At 52.2% G+C, this 18,852-nt stretch overlaps 5 protein-coding genes across 5 annotated transcripts; 3 read left to right on the top strand and 2 right to left on the bottom strand.

Moving 5' to 3' along the window:
- Positions 1 to 239: 239 nt before the first annotated feature.
- N7482_002441 (uncharacterized protein) lies at positions 240 to 1,408 on the bottom strand (the record flags this gene model as incomplete). Its single annotated transcript, XM_056684566.1, has 4 exons — positions 240 to 723; positions 783 to 1,153; positions 1,213 to 1,298; positions 1,375 to 1,408. 4 exons carry the CDS (start codon positions 1,406 to 1,408, stop codon positions 240 to 242), a joined length of 975 nt encoding a protein of 324 aa, XP_056548172.1.
- Positions 1,409 to 2,897: 1,489 nt separating this feature from the next.
- Positions 2,898 to 5,074, top strand: N7482_002440 (FAD-binding oxidoreductase; the record flags this gene model as incomplete). The annotated part of the gene is made up of 4 exons (XM_056684565.1): positions 2,898 to 3,837; positions 3,902 to 4,355; positions 4,425 to 4,572; positions 4,640 to 5,074. 4 exons carry the CDS (start codon positions 2,898 to 2,900, stop codon positions 5,072 to 5,074), a joined length of 1,977 nt encoding a protein of 658 aa, XP_056548171.1.
- Positions 5,075 to 9,528: 4,454 nt separating this feature from the next.
- Positions 9,529 to 12,807, top strand: N7482_002439 (putative translation elongation factor eEF-3; the record flags this gene model as incomplete). Its single annotated transcript, XM_056684564.1, has 2 exons — positions 9,529 to 12,649; positions 12,722 to 12,807. The coding sequence occupies 2 exons, from the start codon at positions 9,529 to 9,531 to the stop codon at positions 12,805 to 12,807; spliced, it is 3,207 nt and encodes a 1,068-aa protein (XP_056548170.1).
- Positions 12,808 to 14,928: 2,121 nt separating this feature from the next.
- N7482_002438 (class I SAM-dependent methyltransferase) lies at positions 14,929 to 16,489 on the top strand (the record flags this gene model as incomplete). The annotated part of the gene is made up of 7 exons (XM_056684563.1): positions 14,929 to 15,120; positions 15,171 to 15,299; positions 15,397 to 15,480; positions 15,521 to 15,675; positions 15,733 to 15,888; positions 15,941 to 16,402; positions 16,456 to 16,489. 7 exons carry the CDS (start codon positions 14,929 to 14,931, stop codon positions 16,487 to 16,489), a joined length of 1,212 nt encoding a protein of 403 aa, XP_056548169.1.
- Positions 16,490 to 16,808: 319 nt separating this feature from the next.
- On the bottom strand, positions 16,809 to 17,513 carry N7482_002437 (aminoglycoside phosphotransferase family protein; the record flags this gene model as incomplete). Its single annotated transcript, XM_056684562.1, has 2 exons — positions 16,809 to 17,439; positions 17,491 to 17,513. 2 exons carry the CDS (start codon positions 17,511 to 17,513, stop codon positions 16,809 to 16,811), a joined length of 654 nt encoding a protein of 217 aa, XP_056548168.1.
- Positions 17,514 to 18,852: the final 1,339 nt, after the last annotated feature.

Below are 18,852 nucleotides of genomic sequence, written 5' to 3'. Positions count from 1 at the left end.
TGAGATTTGGATAGCTTTGGAGGGCTTGACTAGGGGTATGATGGAGAATTCTGAAAGAGCTACATTGATAAAAGGAAGAGAAATTAGCAGAGATGCCCCTCCATATAAGTAGTCACTAGTTAATGTGGCAAACAGTGACTGCACACTACAGACTGTATCAAATTTCAGTCACCTCATTAAGCAGACTTTTAGGTAGATTTTACTTTTCCCCTCTTTAAATTGCACTTTCTTCACACATGCTACCTCCCACGAACAAGACTCTCTGTACTGCTAGTATGCTGCTCCTGGCGAAGGGACTGGTCATAAGTAACTTCCATCTCCGTGGTCATGGTGATGGTGCTCTTGGAATTTATTTCGGTGGGCCCGTAGCCGAGACCACTATCGCCGGCCTGGACGAGAGTGACGTTTTGATTGTGCGTGCACGGGCTGAAATGCGGCATCTCCTCGAGGTTGTAGCTCAAGCCAGACCGCCTGCTGCGGCTGGTGGAGCCGTTGGCGTACTGGCCGTTGCGGGTGTACCGGTTACTACGAGTGGAGCCCCCGAAGAGTTTCGGGACGAGCCGCGCAATGAGCGGCTTGAACGAGGGAGCACACGCAGCGACAAACGACAGGCCGACTTCAATGGTCGACACGCAGAAGAGAACCGAATGGGTGTAATTCTCCGGTATATGACGGTCGTAGTGGTCCAGAAGAATGACGCGAATAATGCCCGCCGCAACGGTTCTTCCTTTTATTAGTATGGAAATTGTTCGAGAAAGAAGGCAGCTCACTGGGCTACTCACAACAGACCGAAAGACAGAATACCAATCAGCATCAGCTTCTGGCGCCAATGCATCTGGAGGTGATATACGATCCACGTAGGCAACCCCAGGGCGAGGACATCGGTGAAGATGGAGACCGAGGCGGTACCAGTAACGAAATTGGCGAAGTCAAGGCACTTTGCGTGGGGATACGCGGCCGCGTTCCAATTAGCGGCGATGGGCACACACCGGAAAACAGTGATGAAGAAGGTGGCCACAGCGGCGATGCCATTGAATATCAGCAAACCCTTTATGGCCTGGCGCACCAACTTCTTCTGACCGGTCAGACGTAACAGGAAGAGCAGGATGGAGGTCTTAACAAGGGCTAGGATAGGATTGTAGATGAGTTCAGTCTGGCTCGTTAGCAGGGGCAGCCTTCTCCTTTGATCAGGGACGTCTCTGTTTTACGTACTGCATAGGCATATTTGTTCCCCAGAATGGCGGGATAGCCGGGAGGGATATCGGAAACATTGTAACCGATGTAGGTGTAAATAATCACTAGGGGACCGTTAACCTCATGTAATCCATACTACCACCCGTGAAAGTGTTCTCGTTCTGCGGATCCTAATCCTACCTTTATACGACGTAAATGTTTCGGCCCAGTACATGATCTGCCGATCTGTCAATCCCCCGAGACTTGTGGGCCTGAGTGGATCAGGGACTCACGATTGCGAAGCAAATAACCCAGTCATCTATTCTCAGTTAGAACCATCGCACGAATGAGCAAAGAAGAACGGCCATGCATGCTGGACTGACCTGCGCCAAACGACGTTGTCAGCGCGCGGCTGTAAACCCGCAGAGCGACAGCCGCAGTTGCGAGGGAGGAGGAAAAGCAAAGATGAGGCCAATGGCCTGCGGCTGTAGGTTGTCACTTGAACTCATAGCTCTCTTTGAATATCCCTCTACTATGCAGACATGGCGGTACTTCCCACTGCGTGAGTGACCACCTGTGTCGGTGACAGGGGAAGATTCGACTCAGCGCGACAGGATTGTGGCGATAACCGTCAGCCCCCTGCTGCATGGGTGGCAGCTGAAATTCTGCCTGCATTGGACGGCTCTCTTATTCTTCCCTGTAGTGGCTTGCGGCTGCTCCTGCGATCCTGCGATCCTTAATTGGAGCCGGGAGTATGGCTCCGGATAGTCGTATCCATAATTGGGCGTCTTCCCCGCGCTACACCTCCTTCTAGAATGATTTCGGTTCGAAATAGCTAAAGGGCTTAGTTGCGAATTCGCCCCGGTTAGCGAACAGAAATTAAGTTCAACCATCGATTTAGGGGGTGGGGCCAATTTGGGGGCCAATATCGGGACTCGTTCAAATTGAGTTAGCAGGATGCGGAGGGCTGATTTTTTTGATGGACGGGGCGCATACATGCCTGGGCACCTTAGTGCGTCTATACGGCAAAAGAAACAGCCCAAAGAAAATTTTGGAAACAGCGCAGACCTTATCAATGCGTTTTTGTAGAGGCTCGGAGCCAGATGGGCCATGGCAAATGCCATGCAAAAAACTTGAAACCGCCCGCGCCGTAGTTAATTAACTAACTCGTCAACCAGCTCAGCCTGCACGCTAGTCATGTACAAGGCACAGGTCTATACCATCCTCGGCTAGAGCTCCACTAGACACTGACTGATAAAATTAAGGACCTGAATAAATTACAATGCAACACCATGGACTCAGTAGTCACCAACAGCAAAAGCCTGACATCTTGGTTGTCAGGAATTTCTCTGTCCTAAGCTTTGCCTGCCAACATCTCATTGTAATACAGACAAGCCATTTCACATGGAGTCCTTTCCAAACATTGATATATGTGCCCACAGCCCGATTCAAGACACGGCTTGGGCGTCGAATTAGCCCACCAATCAGCGTTCACAGTCAAATCATTCTCCATACGGTGTCAGCGCTCCTTTTAGACTAGGCAAATGTCACCGCAAGTTTGGCCGCTTCGGTCGATTCTTAGGGCTCCGGTTCGGCTGCCGCGTGGCTAGACAAATGCCGCTAATAGATTAAATAGATTTAAGTAGCACTCCTAGTAGCTTTGCCTTTACTGCTCACCACTCCTTGTTCGTCTCTCTCCCCTTTTTTCGTGAATATCTACCGGCATGAAGGGTGTCAGGGAACTGGCTCTGGTGGCCAGTGCGTCGCTTGCCCAGGCGCTGTCGACCGCGTCGCTCTCCGCAGCAGCGACCACTGTGGCGGCCACGGCTGGTTCGGCACCCTTGTTGTTCTCCTATGAGACGAAGCAATTGACCGATAGCGTGCTCGCCGATGTGTCGGCGAGCCTGCAGAACAGCACCATTGCTAGCATGTTCGACTTCGCAAACAACTCCACGGCCAAGCGGAGTGTCCGCCACAGCTGCAAGCCGATGCCTGGCGATTTGCTGTGGCCCGTGGACCTCATTTGGAACATCTTTGATCGCTTGCTCGGCGGCAGTCTGATCAAGACGATCCCCCTGGCGTCAGTCTGTTATCCTGACTGGCCAGAGTACGATGCCACCATGTGCGCGACCATTACCGCCGACTGGCTTAGCTCGGACCTGCATATGGCTGATCCAACTTCTATCATGCTGCCGCTATATGAGGGTCGCACTTGCCTACCCTCTCCGTATAACTATACCGCCAGTTGCACACAGGGTGCCTATCCGGCGTACGCAGTCAACGTTTCCAGCGTGGCGCAGATCCAGTTGGCGGTCAACTTCGCCCGCAACTTGAACCTGCGCCTGGTAGTCAAGAATACCGGCCATGACTTCAATGGTAAAGCCTCCGGCAAGGGTGCCCTCACCATCTGGACCCACTATCTCAAGGAGAAGACCTATTACCCGAGCTTTAAAGCAGCCAATGGCTATGTCGGTCCGGCCATCAAATTCGGCTCGGGTATCCAAGTCTTTGAGGCCTATGAATTTGCTAAGAGCGTCGGCCATTCAGTTGTAGGTGGCGAAGCTGTCACTGTTGGCCTGGGTGGTGGCTACACGGCCGGTGGTGGCCACTCCCCATTATCCAGTATGTACGGTCTGGCCGCCGATCAGGTTCTGGCCATGCAAGGTAAGATTCTCCCCAGAATACCCATATCGAATGCCTGCAGAACCTCCTTACTAACTCCGCTCAGTTGTTCTTGCGGATGGCCGCTTTATTACCGCGAGTACCACTGAGAATCCCGAGGTTTTCTGGATGCTCCGTGGCGGTGGTGGTAGCACCATTGGCGTCGTAACCTCTTTGACAGTTAAGGCTCTTCCTAAGCTGGAGACCACCACTGTGACATTCAACTTCACGGTCAACGACACGCCAAGTCCGGACGCGTTCTGGGCGGCCGTTGGCGCGTATCTCAACGAATTCGAGGCCTATGTCGATGCTGGCACCTATGGTTACTTCTACATCGGCGCCTCCGCATATGAGATTGGTACGACCTATGCTGGGGACACTGACTACTATTTCCGTATGGAATCTTTTGTCGCGCCCAACATGAGCGTTACCGAGACCAAAGCCCTCCTGGCTCCCTGGTTCAATACTCTCGACAGCCTGAATGTCTCCTACACCCCGTGGTACAACCACGCGGACAACTTGTGCGTTTGCATTCTCCTCTTTACTTCCTGAAAACATGGTGGTCATATCCAGCTAATTGGCTCTTTCAGCTACGATGCTTGGGTTGAGGCTTTCCCTCAAGAATACGTCGGAACCGATGTTGTCAAGACTGCTTCCCGCCTGCTTCCCCGAAGCGTCTTCCAGAGCGATGATCTTCGCAATCAGACCTGGGCTGCCTACAGGGACGCTGTCAATCAGGTATGTGATATATACAACGCATACACACTCTCTGGTACCATTTCGGCTGGAGTCTCATACAGTATAGGGTCTCTTCGTCGTCGGCTTTCATATCAGCGGTACCGGTATTGCCGTTGAACCCCCCACGGACAACGCCGTGCTCCCCGCCTGGCGTGACACTCTATCACACGTTATCGTGGGTTCCGAGTGGAACTTTACCTCCTCCTGGGATGTGATTGAGACCTCGTCGCTCTTCGTGACCGAGTGGATGGACGTGCTACGTGAGATTGCCCCGGATTCGGGCGCTTACATGAGTGAGGCCGATCTCATCGAACCGAACCTCCAGGACGCCTTCTACGGCTCCAATTACCCGCGTCTCTACTCGCTCAAGCAAAAGTATGACCCTAGTGGTTTGTTCTTCGCCCTGACCGCGGTCGGTGCAGAGGACTGGGAGGTTCGGACCGTCGACCCGCTGCCCTACTCGTGGAACAACAACGGGCGGCTCTGCCCGAAGTCTTCTTGACCAACTCCCACTAACTGACTTGTACCTATTTGGTTCTTTAATATAGATGTACAGTAACCCGGTAGACAGCCGAGTTATGTGAACCACCTAGACTAGATAAATGGCTGTCTATAGTTAATATCATTAGATATCTGGTAGAATTGATCTTACTGCGATGATACTACGCGGGATGCTAAAAGTCGGAACGCACCACGCTAAGCGGATGCAAAGCAGTAATGAGAATCCGGAAGATTCTGCACGGTTCTGACCATCTTCGGCATTTAACTCTCCTGGGTTACTTGGATATCAAGACGAGGTTCTGATAGTAAATAGTAGGATAGTACGTTAAAGTAGGTCCCTATAGACTTGAAAAGGGGACTTTTTTGGAACCAACTGCTCCGGTCCAAGTCTTCTCAAATTGGGAAGAGAGATGTTGCCGCTAACTTGAAGAATCTAATGTGTTTGAGACAGGTAATTCTCTCTTAGGCCATTCCATCGTTCTCTTGCCTTTGATCAGAACAATCCTTAGGAAGACGCACGAACTTCTCGCTTCTTGGGTCCTACTGCTGCACTCATTATCCACTAAATATCACGTCCTCACCAGATTGCAGGACCCTCCTGGACCATAAGAACTTCTGGGATACCATCTGCTCATTCCTCCTCTTTCTCCCCCGCTCACTGCTTGTCCCGCTTCTGCTTCAGAGATCGTTCCCTGCGGCGACCTCCTCGTTCCGTCCCTGATTTTTCTTGTCCGTGTGCCTTTCTCGGTCTGTCTAGCTCCCTCCATATTCCATCTCGCTGGGCTCCCCTTCCTCGTCTTGTTGAGCACACCCATCCCGCATGAACCGAATTGCTCGGCGGAAAACGAAGCTCCCCTGGATAGAGAGTCTCAATATCACCGTGCAATCAAGCAACGCGCTGAATTGACATACTTTTGGCGGGAAAGGCCTGTTTGTGGGAAATACCACTGATATGATTCTCTGGCCATGCTCGAGTTTGGACTGTCAAATGACTGGATGAGCTGAGACTGCTGTATGCGTCCCAGCTTCCGGAGGATGTCAATTGTTTTGGCTGGTACTTTCGAAGAAGTGAAGTGAAGTTATCCATCTATTCATCTCTATGGGCGTCATTGACCTTTGAAATCTGCTTAGCGGCATCTCTCCCGCGGCCGACGAGTTACATGTTGCTTCTGGCGGTGTGGGAAGCACCCAAACCTGCTTGGAGGTCCCGAGACAATGTAAACAAAACGAAAAATCGTTCACATCGAGCAGAAACTCACTACCACGACATATTACTTGCTGCTTCCGTCTGACAATTGGCGCTGTCACCTACAGAGCTTGCCCTTCCGTGTGGAAGCTTCTGCCCAATCCAGCTAGCCCTAGAAGGAAAGTCGATCTAGCCGGAGATTACTGCAGTCCCATGCGTGCAAGGTTACTCGAAGACAGTCCAGTCCAAACCCACAGGGATAATAGATGACCTGTGATCGGGGAAACGACCCAAACTCGACAGGCCGCGCCCAGATCGGTGTAACGGTCCAGATCTCAGGCACCGTACCACCCTCCCGAACTCTCGCGAAGCCAGCCAGCCCAGTGATAGGCTGCCAGTCCAGGGTTCTCCTGTTCTCGACAATCTACGTGTCCCGGTCGAGGGTGATAGGTCGCCCCAATCCAGGACGCTGTTGGGCTATGTATCAGGGCGCGGGCCTGAGCGCCGGGGCAGGAAAGGGGCCACGCATTAAAAATAACGACCTGAAAAGGGGGCTGAGAGTTGAGGTTGAGAAACAGGGGGCTTTTCTTTCATGCCAGTGGGCAGGGGCGGAAACAACAAAATAAGTACACAAAACAAAGCACATTGCCCGGGGCTGATATGCCTAGGAGGACGATTGATGTTTTGTTGTTCTGGCATTCGCTGGGCAGGGATTCCCGGCCTACAAGTCGCCAAGTTCTGCACATACAGGTTACGACCTACGTGGATCTTTACCCCGGATTCGCTGCTGCAGGATGCAGAGAAAATAATAGAGAAAAAGTAGGTGGGTACTTCGGGCCGGCCGCAGGGCAATTTTTCCCCAGAAGTGGGCGAGACGATGAAAGGGGGGCGATAAGGCCAGCCCCATAGAATAGACGACTGGGGCGCATTGGGATGCCGGCCATGCGGATCCACCCCCAGACTCCCAAATTCAACTACACGGCAGAATTCCAGGACAACAGCGCTGTTGTCGATAACATCGATAGCAGCAAGAAAAAGGAGTCCCCTGCATGATGACCTCGTCGCGCCGTCAACTGCCAAAACTCTGCTCCCCTGGGTGGCGGGCGAGCCCGGGCAACGCCACAGCAAAAGCAAAATTCGACAAATCAGACACAAATCTCGTTCTTGCCCTCGCTTCCAGAAGACCAAAGGACCAAACAATCGCCGGGAGAATGCCGGGGCAATCGGAAACTCGAGGCTACCGCGCCATGTGAATCGATCACGGAGCGCCCGATGCCTAGATAGCATGGGATTGGACGGAGCAAAGGACATCCAAATGAGGCCGCGCAAAGTTCGGGACGGGGAGAAATTTTGCAACCCAGAAAATCAGAAATTATGTTTCCCATCAAGGCCGGCTCCAAACAGAAACAGCAAGGGCCGAATCTTGGGGGCGAGTTGAGTTCGCAGAATTTGACTTCCAGACCCACTGGCACTATCCCTCGACCCGATCACTTTTCGCCACCGGGTACTTTCGCGGGGGATAAGGGATAACAATGTGATAATGGATAATGGACGAGTACTTCTCAGTCTAGGCGGGAATTCTCCGGCTTTGGACCGGAGTATGTCGGTCTGGCGAACGACAAAGAGCGTTTCCACGGTCCATAGTTTCCATGACATCAAATCATCAAGATTGAATTTTTGGATGCAACCGGCCAGCCCGCGATAACCGATAAGCAGGGGGGAAGCGGTGAGCCTGCAAAGGCGGTGTTGTGCAGGATAGTGTCTATACTGTACACGTCAGTATACTTCGCGCACGCCGAGAATGTCCCTGGATGCCGGCTAGTGATTGCTAGCCCTTCTAGTGAAATGCCTAGGCTGGTATCAAGTTGGATCGCAGCCAAGATCCATCAACCCCTGAACACATTTTTCATCCGAAATGTTTACCGGAGCTGTCGATCGAAGCCTGCAGATCCCGTTGCCCAACTTGTTGAATTCATATACTGTTTTAATATTATTTTAAAATAGCGCCCTGATTATTTGATTATGCCGCGCAGTAATATCCTGTACTCCGTATATGTCCTGCGCTGACCCCGACAACCCGTATTACGATGGCTTACAGCCAGCCCTGCCGAGAGCTGCACGGGTCGCAGCGGCTGCGCCCTCCACCTGCGTTCACAGGTCATCATTTCGATTACGGATAAAAACGGAAGTCAGCCTTCCCTCTGGAACATGGAGATGGTTCTGGGCAACACTAAAAATATTTTCGGCTTGGGGGTCTTGGGTTCTCGAAACTCTCGATCTCGGGAAGCTTGATTGGATATGTCAACGGCCGGCAGAGGGCTGCGCCACCCGGTCATCATAGTGGCGACTGGCACGCTTCACGGGCCTACCATTCTGTTCGGAGTACGGAAATGGGAACGAGCGATGGCAGCAGAAATCTATTGCTCCGTCCGGAGTACTGTATCTGCCGTTTCATCCCCCGGATTGTCTCCCTAGAGGAGTCTAGGCTGATACTGCATGTGCTGCGGACTGCACCGCGGGGGACCTCAAGCCTTCTGATAACCGCCCTGAAAAAAAAATTGATTGATCTTCGATAGTCACTGTGGTAACAGCTGGCCAAAAGGGGGGGAAATGTTGAGTAGTAGACATCATATTGAAAGGACGATGTCATTCCCAAAGGCATCTATGAGTTGAATTGACTCCAGTAGGCAACACCCCTCCTTTTGTTCGCCGTCCCAGGCTTTCGAATTTGTCGGGTGCCACACCAACAATCATCATTTAATTTTGATTTATTTTATTTTATTTTCTTTCCAAGCAACAAAGCAACTGGCCAATGACTTGGCGGGGATTCGGGAGACTGCCCAATAGCCACCAATCAGAGCAGGCAGTTTGATGGGCAGGCTCCATTACTAAACTGTACTAAGCCGCTTCCGGACTTAGTGCAGCACCGCGGCCGCAACAGAAAAAAAATTTCTGCGCAAGGTTGGGCGGCGAGGGGCCACACACCGATAAATATCTCGCCCCCCTTCGAGCACCCCTCCTCTCTCTCCCTACTCATCCTTCCTCCCCCATCTTTTCTTGACGAGGTCTGGTCCTCTCTTTTTTGTTGTTTTTCGTTTCTGCATAGACAGAAATAGACCGCTCTATCACTTCAGAGCGTTGCTGCGTCCTGGACAGCCGACGCAGTTTGGGCCACTCCAGCTCATCATCGAGATACCCCTCATAGAAAAAACTCTTTCTTTACTCTAATACGTTTCCTTCCCCCACCAACCGCCAAAATTTCCTCCAAAATGCCTGCCGTCGACGTTTCCTCCGTCCCTGCCGTCTCCGGCAAGGAGATCGCCAAGTCGATCGCCGTCCTCGAGGATCTCATCAAGAACCTCAACGTTTCCACCTCCGCCGATGAGGTCAACGCCGCTGCTGGCAACCTCGCCACTCTCTTCAGCGGTCCCATCGCTGAGCAGGCCCTTCCCCTGAAGGCCGTCGAGACCTTCAAGAAGCAGCTCTCCAACAAGAAGGATGCGCTGGCCCGCGAGCGTGCCTGCGAGGGCATTCGCGCCATCGCCTCCCACTCCACCATCGCTCCCGGTGTTGAGCCCCACCTCGTGTCGCTCCTTGGCCCCGTTCTGAATGCTGTCGGTGACAAGATGGTCCCCGTCAAGGAGGCCGCTCAGTCCGCCGCCGCTGCCATCGTTCAGGCTGTCTCCGGCAACGCCGTCAAGGCCGTTGTCACCCCCATTCTCGATTCCCTCCAGAACGCCCAGAAGTGGGCCGAGAAGATGGCCGCTCTCCAGTGCCTGGATGCCCTTGTCGAGTCCGCCCCCGCCCAACTATCCTTCCAGGTCCCCCGCCTGATCCCCGTCGTCTCCGAGGCCATGTGGGATACCAAGGCTGAGATCAAGAAGGCCGCCTACGCCACCATGGAGAGGGTCTGCGGTCTGATCGTCAACAAGGATATTGAGCGCTTCATTCCCGAGCTCATCAAGTGTATCTCCAAGCCTGAGAACGTCCCCGAGACCGTTCACTTGCTCGGTGCCACCACCTTCGTGTCCGACGTGACCAGCCCCACCCTGGCCATCATGGTCCCCCTGCTGGACCGTGGTCTGGTTGAGCGCGAGACTGCCATCAAGCGTAAGTCCGCCGTCATTGTCGACAACATGTGTAAGCTTGTCGAGGATCCTCAGCTCGTCGCTCCTTTCCTGCCTAAGATGTTGCCCGCTCTGAACAAGAACTTCGACACCCTGGCCGACCCCGAGGCCCGTGAGAAGACCAAGCAGGCTCTGGACACCCTCCAGCGTGTCGGTGCTGTCGTGGATGGCAAGATCCCCGAGGTCTCCACCGCTGGTGACATCGAGACTGTCGCCGGTATCCTCAAGGATATCCTCAAGGAGAAGAAGCTCGAGGCCTGCATCCCCTCCTCCGAGGCCGCCATCAACTACATTGCTGCCATCGCTGGTCAACTCGTTGACGAGAAGGACACCGACAACACCACCTGGATCCAGAACCTCGTTCCTTACATCGTTGCCATTGTCGGTGAGGAGGCCGCCAAGCCCATTGCCGAGACTCTCCGCAAGCGTGCCTCCCCCGATGCCGCCGCTGCCGATGAGGTCCCCTCCGATGAGGAGGAGGGTGTCGATCTGTGCAACTGCACCTTCTCCCTGGCCTACGGTGCCAAGATTCTGCTGAACCAGACCCACCTGCGCCTCAAGCGTGGCCAGCGTTACGGTCTCCTGGGCCCCAACGGTTCCGGCAAGACCACCCTCATGCGTGCTATCAACAACGAGCAGCTCGAGGGTTTCCCCAAGAAGGATGAGGTCAAGACCGTCTACGTCGAGCACGATCTCGACGCTGCCGATACCGAGCTGACTGTCATTGGCTGGACCGTCAAGAAGCTGAACGAGGTCGGCCTCAAGCCCGTCGACTCTGAGGTCCGTGAGAAGCTTGTCAACGAGTTCGGTTTCCTCGAGAGTCAGCTCGATGGCTCCATCGGTGCCCTGTCCGGTGGTTGGAAGATGAAGCTTGCTCTGTGCCGTGCTGTGTTCGAGAACCCCGATATCCTGCTTCTCGACGAGCCTACCAACCACTTGGACGTCAAGAACGTTCAGTGGCTCGAGGACTACCTCAAGTCTTCCCCTTGCACCTCCATCATGGTTTCCCACGACAGTGGCTTCCTTGACCGTGTCATCCAGCACGTTGTCCACTACGAGCGCTTCAAGCTGAAGCGTTACCGTGGTACCCTGTCCGAGTTCGTCAAGAAGGTTCCCTCTGCTCGCTCCTACTACGAGCTCGGTGCCTCCGAGATGGAGTTCAAGTTCCCCGAGCCCGGTTTCCTTGAGGGTGTCAAGACCAAGTCCAAGGCCATCATCCGTGTCAACAACATGTCCTTCCAGTACCCCAACACTCCTCAGCCCCAGATTCGCGACATTACTTTCCAGGTTTCGCTTGGCTCCCGTATCGCCGTTATCGGTCCCAACGGTGCCGGCAAGTCTACTCTCGTTAACGTCCTGACTGGTGAGCTCATCCCCACCGGTGGTGATGTCTACCAGCACGAGAACATCCGTATCGCCTACATCAAGCAGCACGCGTTCGCCCATATCGATCACCACCTGGACTCCACTCCCTCCGAGTACATCCAGTGGCGCTTCCAGACCGGTGAGGACCGTGAGACCATGGACCGTGCCAACAAGATCGTCACCGAGGAGGACGAGAAGGCCATGGACAAGATCTACAAGGTCGAGGGTACTCTCCGTCGCGTCGTCGGCATCCACTCTCGCCGCAAGTTCAAGAACACCTACGAGTACGAGATCTCTTGGGCTCTTGGTGACAACGTCGGCATGAAGTCGGAGAAGTGGGTCCCCATGATGTCCAACGAGAACACCTGGTTGCCCCGTTCCGAGATCATCGTCTCCCACTCCAAGCAGGTCGCCGAGGTTGATCAGAAGGAGGCCCTCGCCTCCGGTCAGTTCCGCCCTCTGGTCCGCAAGGAGATCGAGCAGCACTGCGCCAACTTCGGCCTCGACGCCGAGCTGGTTTCCCACTCCCGCATGCGCGGTCTGTCCGGTGGTCAGCGTGTCAAGGTCGTCCTTGCCGCCTGCTCATGGCAGCGCCCCCACGTCATCGTCCTTGACGAGCCTACCAACTACCTGGACCGTGACTCCCTCGGTGCCCTGTCCAAGGCCATCAAGTCCTTCGAGGGTGGTGTTATCATCATTACTCACTCTCGTGAGTTCACTGAGCACCTCACTGAGGAGGTGTGGGCCGTCAACCACGGTGTCATGACCCCCTCCGGCCACAACTGGGTTCAGGGCCAGGGCTCCGGTCCCCGTCTTGACCAGAAGGGTGACGATGAGGAGGACAAGTTCGATGCCATGGGTAACAAGATCGTTGTCGAGAAGAAGAAGAAGCTTACTGGTGAGTCTTGCCTGCAAACGCCCCTACTGTATGATCTTGAACCCGATTAACTAACTCTTTTTTTCTCTACAGGCTCCGAGCTCCGCAAGAAGAAGAAGGAGCGTGCTGCCCGCCGCAAGCGTGGTGAGGAGGTCTTCTCTGATGAGGATGATATTTAAATCCGTTGACCCAAAGTGCCTTTTTATGGAGTTGATGATTATGAATTTCTTAGTGTAGTTTTTTGCTGAGGACAAAATACATTCAAAGCTGTTCAGACCAAACTGTTGTTTCTCTCACTTGTAAATGAATTGTCGAAAATATGTCGTAGATTCCCAGTGTGCTTGCGCTGTTGCAAAGATATGTCGGTTTTTGCCAGGTGTTTCCTGCATCTCCGTCCATCTGAGAAAGACCGTGCGGATGTGTTGTGTGTTCCGTCTGGTGTGGTCATATCGCAAGGACCTTCTGGTTCGTGAGTCCCTATTTTAGTACAGTACCCTCGTTCGACTTACTTTTTCACCCTCATCTCCTTACTCCGAGGCTTTATACCGGCATAGTCTTTTTTTAACGGAACTGGTGTCTATACAGACGCGGCTGGAGGAGATTGAGCGGGAGTTGTGTTTGCTGGGGTCTAGAGCCAGCCTCGTGATACTGGGGTGTTAAGCTTATGCCCATAGGCTTCTGAGGTGAGAAGTGAGCTTGTCATAATTTGCAGCATGCCATGCGTGGGGAGCCATTCGTGCCATCTATACACACTCTCTTTGCACCGCGACCGGCCGCTCGCGCGAAATAGCCACTATGCCACCACCAACAGCTAGAAGCGCAGCACAACAAGAGATACGCTTACCCTCAGAAAGAGGGGTTCAAGGGCGGATATGTGCTTTACGGTCTTTTTTCTGTGTATAGCCTATTCGCGGTGTTTTCAATGCGTTAGTAAGAGCTCTTTCAGGTCAGGATGTCGTCAAATCTAAGGTCGCACTAGCCTATAATTATTTTCCAACCAGTCTACCAGAAGCACCTTCTCGGAAAATATAGTTCAAGTGACATGGCATGGTTATTTGCGGTACGAATATGCTTGGTGTAAGCCTTTGGCCTAGGTCTCTGAGACACCCACTATCCCCCCAGCTTCTTCTGCGTCTTCTCATTTGCATGACAAGCCCTGCAGGTAAGCATTATCAGATCGTCCTAGCGCAAGGCTCGGTATTTTAAGAAAAGGGTGCCGATGAGTTTTCTGTCTCGGCTATGGTTTGTGCTGGCCGAGGGTTCACCAAAACGATGGCAATTTATTACCGGCATCTCGAGCTGTGGTGTCACGCCATATTTCGCAGATATACAGACCATTCCAGCGCTCGGGGACAGATGGTAATTCTAGTTCGGTTTGTTGCTTCTCATCTCAACCGACGCGATCATGATTTCTTTTTTGCTGTGCTCCAGCTGCTTCGCTGGCCTGTCCCCCTCATGGCAGGCTTCTTGACCCGACAATCCGGAACCGGCTTCGCTGGCCTGCAAAACTTTTCCTCGGTGACTGCCTTTCTCGGCGCAGATTGTCTGGCAAAGTCGATATATCGATTATCGCAATCGCTGTAGATGTGGACGTGGAGGGCGTGACTGGAAATGAAGGGGACGAGGGGTGTTCCATAACGTCGGGTCTGTTTAGCGCTGACACGGTTCCTCAGCGCACGAGAAGGTGGCTATTGCCGACCACAACTATGACGACCGCTGGTGATAATGGCCAATGGGGGGCTGTCTAAGTGCTGCGGGTCGGGATTTATTGCATCTCGTTTCCGTATTGGCATGCAGCTAAGGCGTCTCGTGGGAATTGTGGTGGTTTAGTCTTCCCTGTTGAGCGCCGTTCCGGCACGTCCGCTCCTCACCCTCGCAGAAGCCGAATGATTCCTGAGGAATTCCCTGCGGTGTAGAGATCGGTTTGTCCAGGGAAGCTGGTAGTATACTGTAAAATCTCATTGGGCAGCTTCCAGATATGTGCAGACCTTCATGTAAATTACGAGGACAATCGGCACTGTCTGATTCTCCCCTCCATAGTGGAGATCAGAAAAGCGGCACGGTGCAGTCCCTCACCGCAAGGAAGATTTAAGAATCCTAGCTGCAAGCCATTGTGTACGAAATGCAAAGCGTTGTGCGTTTGGCAATCCGCCTTGACTCGTCACAATCACAAAGACCCACATTCAGGCTTCCCGGAGTATAACTTCGACATCCCCCCAACACCCCCCTCTCTCGATCTCTTTCCTGTATCGATCTACTTCCTTTGGCCTACCTTCACAGTCCGAACTGAAGTTTTCATCATGGATCATGCTACCAATGCCCAGACTAACCGGCCAGAAGTTGCCAATCCAGAGTCTACAAATCCGGAGCCTGTCCATTCAGACCCCGAGAATGATGTATCTCCGCGACCAATCGGTGCTACAACGCAGACGTTAGAAGCCGCTGAGGCGCCGCAGAACACGATGGCTCCAATCCCTGTTGAAGATTTCAGTGTATGTCAGTGACCAGCATACTCTCATTCACCGTCTGATTCTTTGGGTAGAGTGATGGCAGCGAATTTGAATCTGATGTCTCCGATCTCACCTCTTTGTCCTCGAGTGTTTTGGAGTACGAATATGAGAATGGCCGGCGATACCACAGTAACCGACACGTAAGTTTTTCGAGCCCTGTGGTCACCTACTGAGCGTGAAAGTGCTAACAATTTCCAAGACCCAATACATGTGCGATCTAATTCCCATTCAAATGCAACAACAAGGATAGGCGCATAGCTAATAGGTCATAGTATGCCAAACGACGAAGAGGAACAAGACCGCTTGGATTTGGTATGGCCCTTGTTCTTCCTGACTGCCTCGGTCGCGATTCTAAACATCTTTTAGGCACACCACATGTCAGGACAATGAGACCCTCCTAGCGGTTACTTCACTGATAGAATTCTTCAGTTGGCTTTTGTTACTAAAGGGAGAGCTTTTCAAAGCGCCCGTCAAGAACCCGCAAAAAATCCTGGACCTAGGTACCGGCACAGGAATATGGGCGATCGAATGTGCAGAGTAAGCATGTCCCCTCATTGAAAGGTGCGATTGGGGCCATTTCTGATACCCGACAAGACAATTCCCCCAAGCGCACATTATTGGAAATGACATAAGCGCTATCCAACCAAGCTGGGTTTGCCCAAACCTGGAATTCATCGTGGAAGATTATGAAGCCGAATGGCTTTACAAAGCCGAAAGCTTCGACTTTATTCATGCGCGACTTTTATCAGGGTACAGGACCTATTCCAATCGTATTTTTGAGCCCATACTCATTCGCGTGCAGATGTGTCGCAGACTGGCACCAGCTCTTCCGGCGTTGCTACGACGCTCTCAAGCCGGGTACCTACTTTGAAGTCCAAGAAAGCGCCGTCTGGGCATATAGCGATGACGGCACTTGTCCAGATGATTCTCCTCTCATCCAGTACTTGTCAGCGATTGTATCGGCCTCGAGAGCGATCAGGAAGCCGTACGACGTCCATACCTATCTAAAAGACTGGCTCATAGAGGCCGGGTTCGAGGACGTCACACAGCTTACTTACTTCCTGCCATACTCCCCATGGCCGAAAGATCCTCATCTCAAAGAACTCGGAAAGTATCAGAACGTGATGGTTCAGCAGGCTGTCGAGGCTTATGGACTCAGGTTGTGTACCCAGGTTTTGGGCTGGGGTGTGGATGTATCGAAGATCTTCCAAGCTCAAGTGAACAGGCAGCTTCGGGACAAGAGCATGCATGCCTATGTAAAAGAGTAAGTGGATATTCGATTGTGGTTCTAAAAACGGTATACTAACTTGTTCTCAGGATTGTGGTGTACGGAAGGAAGCCTTTCAGATAAGAGGCGTGTGATATATTCAACTATTGTCATTGGCAACTAATTATTCCAAACACGATGTCCTGTTTAACACAGTTGACAAAAAATACAAGCGGGCTTTCCTTGCTAAAACAGAAGCTCTAGCACTTCGATTCATTCAACCAACATCTGTGCTTTCTATGAAGGACGTATAGGAGACAGTTGTATTCAACAATGTCCTTGAATATTCGAGTGACATGATAATTTCTTATAAATTGCTTCATTTATCCTCTATCCTAGATGATTGCATATTATCCATAGTGTATCAGCTAGTGACGTAAGAGACGCGCTAGGAAGGACATGCCTATGTATTCTCTCTCATATCGGGGTGGAAGAATACGGGGCAGATATTCTCAGGCATCGGTTTCAGTTGCCCAAGCGCCTGAATATATTCCCAGTGTTCCGGATACCAGCCCGCATATTCCCAGTCCAGGATAGCTGTGACCCGGCCTCCTTCAACAAGAATATTCCGCGGGGCGAAATCAGCATGAGTAAAACAAATCTCATGGTTATCCGTAAGCGCAAACTTGGCATAATGTCGCAGTAAATCTGGTGCTGATTTGACAATATCTCCCAGGATAAACTCGTTGAACTGCTGCTCCGACTCGAATGGACCGCCTTCAATGGATGCAATCTGTCCAATTATAGCCTTGCCACGATCAATAGCCCCGATATAATCACCCTTCAAGTCACGAAGTTGATTCATGTAGGAATGAAGCTCGTCGGCAATGGAGAGCTTCTGCGTGGAGTCCAAAGTATCCCATGCTTCATCGAGTCGCTTGCCAGGCATGTAGACCATCACAATAGCCACGACTTGGCCATCTTCCCAGCGGATATCATGAACTTTGGGTACAGGGATCGTTGTGTTTGCTGCAATGAAACGAAGTGTTTGCGCTTCGTGGGAGCGGAGACCGCCCGATTTCACGACGAGATTGCTGCCGACTCGGACAATCGTGCGACCGCACAACGAATGAAGTGTCGTTCACTCTTGATCCTTCGTTGTGTTCATGTTTAAAGGCAGATTATCGTGTCTTCCGTTGCGTATCGGCAATACTGCACAGTGAGCTGATTTGTGCAGGGTAAAAAAGTAGAAGTTAAAACCAGAGAATTTCGCTCAGAGGGCGATCAAGGCAGAACGTCGATGAAAGTCATGGGGCGTGCTAACCACATCCGACGACACCCTCTTCTCACTCAGGTATATTGAGTCGATTCCCCTAAGCAGGGACGGAGGATGACTGAACAGCGCTGGGCGGGTGCGGAATAGTGGTGGTACAGGGCGGGGGCGGGGAAGCGGTGGCCGTCCGAAGTTACGGGTGGAGAGGCGGCCGTTAGTGGGGCCGGAACATTCTAGTTGTAGTTTATTTAGGTCCTTATTTTAAAGTCACTGTAAACTCTAGCGGCGCTCTAGCCGAGGCTGGTAAAGACCTGTTCACTGTACATGATTAGCGTGCAGGCTGAGCTAGGTGACGAGAACAACATCGGCTTATCACTATATGAGATCTGAGCATCAATCCCTTGGTCTTGAATCTGGTGACTTAGAGCGTTCAGTTTTTGCTAGTCAGCATCCTCGGCCTGCCGATTCCGGACATCAAATCCATACGTGCACAAAACTTAGGAAACTGCGTCTTTACCGAAATATGCATGAAAAATAAATGGTATCTTGATTCCCCCGGTGTTAAAACCATCAATGTGTTCTTACACAACCATGACCTAATGGGACTGAGAGAGCGTTCAAGCAAAGGCGAAATTACCGTCCTCACTATGGCATGGTCAATAGATTTCAAACATAAAGCCTTCTCTCTTGGGCCTAAAATAGCTCGCCTTCCATTATTACCGGCGCACAAAACACTTGCTGTCTCGCTATCACTGCCTCGTAGGTAACGACAGTGAGCCGTAGGTAACGACTCGTAGATAACCAGACTGAGTCGTAGGTAACGACTTGTAGGTAACCACACAGAGTCGTAGGTAACGACTCGTAGATAACCACACTGAGTCGTAAGTAACGACTTGTAGGTAACCACACTGTGTCGTAGGTAACGACTCGTAGGTAACGACGTCGAACTGCACCTGGCACCAGACTTCGTCCTCCAACTCAGATATTAAAGCTCATACCTCAGTTATCCGGTGAGATGCGAATGCACCCCAGACACTGCTGGTCAATTTCATCCATTGAATCAAACCCACCTACATGTAGGTCCTCTCACTCATCCGCTCGTTCATCGCTAATCAACTTTGAGACTCAGCCTCTGCCAAAGCCTTCGAATATGGCTACTTCGTCTGGCAGAAAGGGATTCTGCAAGAATCTAGAGTGCCTCCACGCCAATGGCATCCACCACATCGAAAAGTGC

Source organism: Penicillium canariense (assembly GCF_028826845.1).
Source record: "Penicillium canariense strain IBT 26290 chromosome Unknown utg000001l_segment0_segment0, whole genome shotgun sequence".
Lineage (NCBI taxonomy): Eukaryota > Fungi > Ascomycota > Eurotiomycetes > Eurotiales > Aspergillaceae > Penicillium > Penicillium canariense.
The sequence above is the reverse complement of the archived record's forward strand: the minus strand, read 5'-3'. Positions and strand labels throughout refer to the sequence as shown.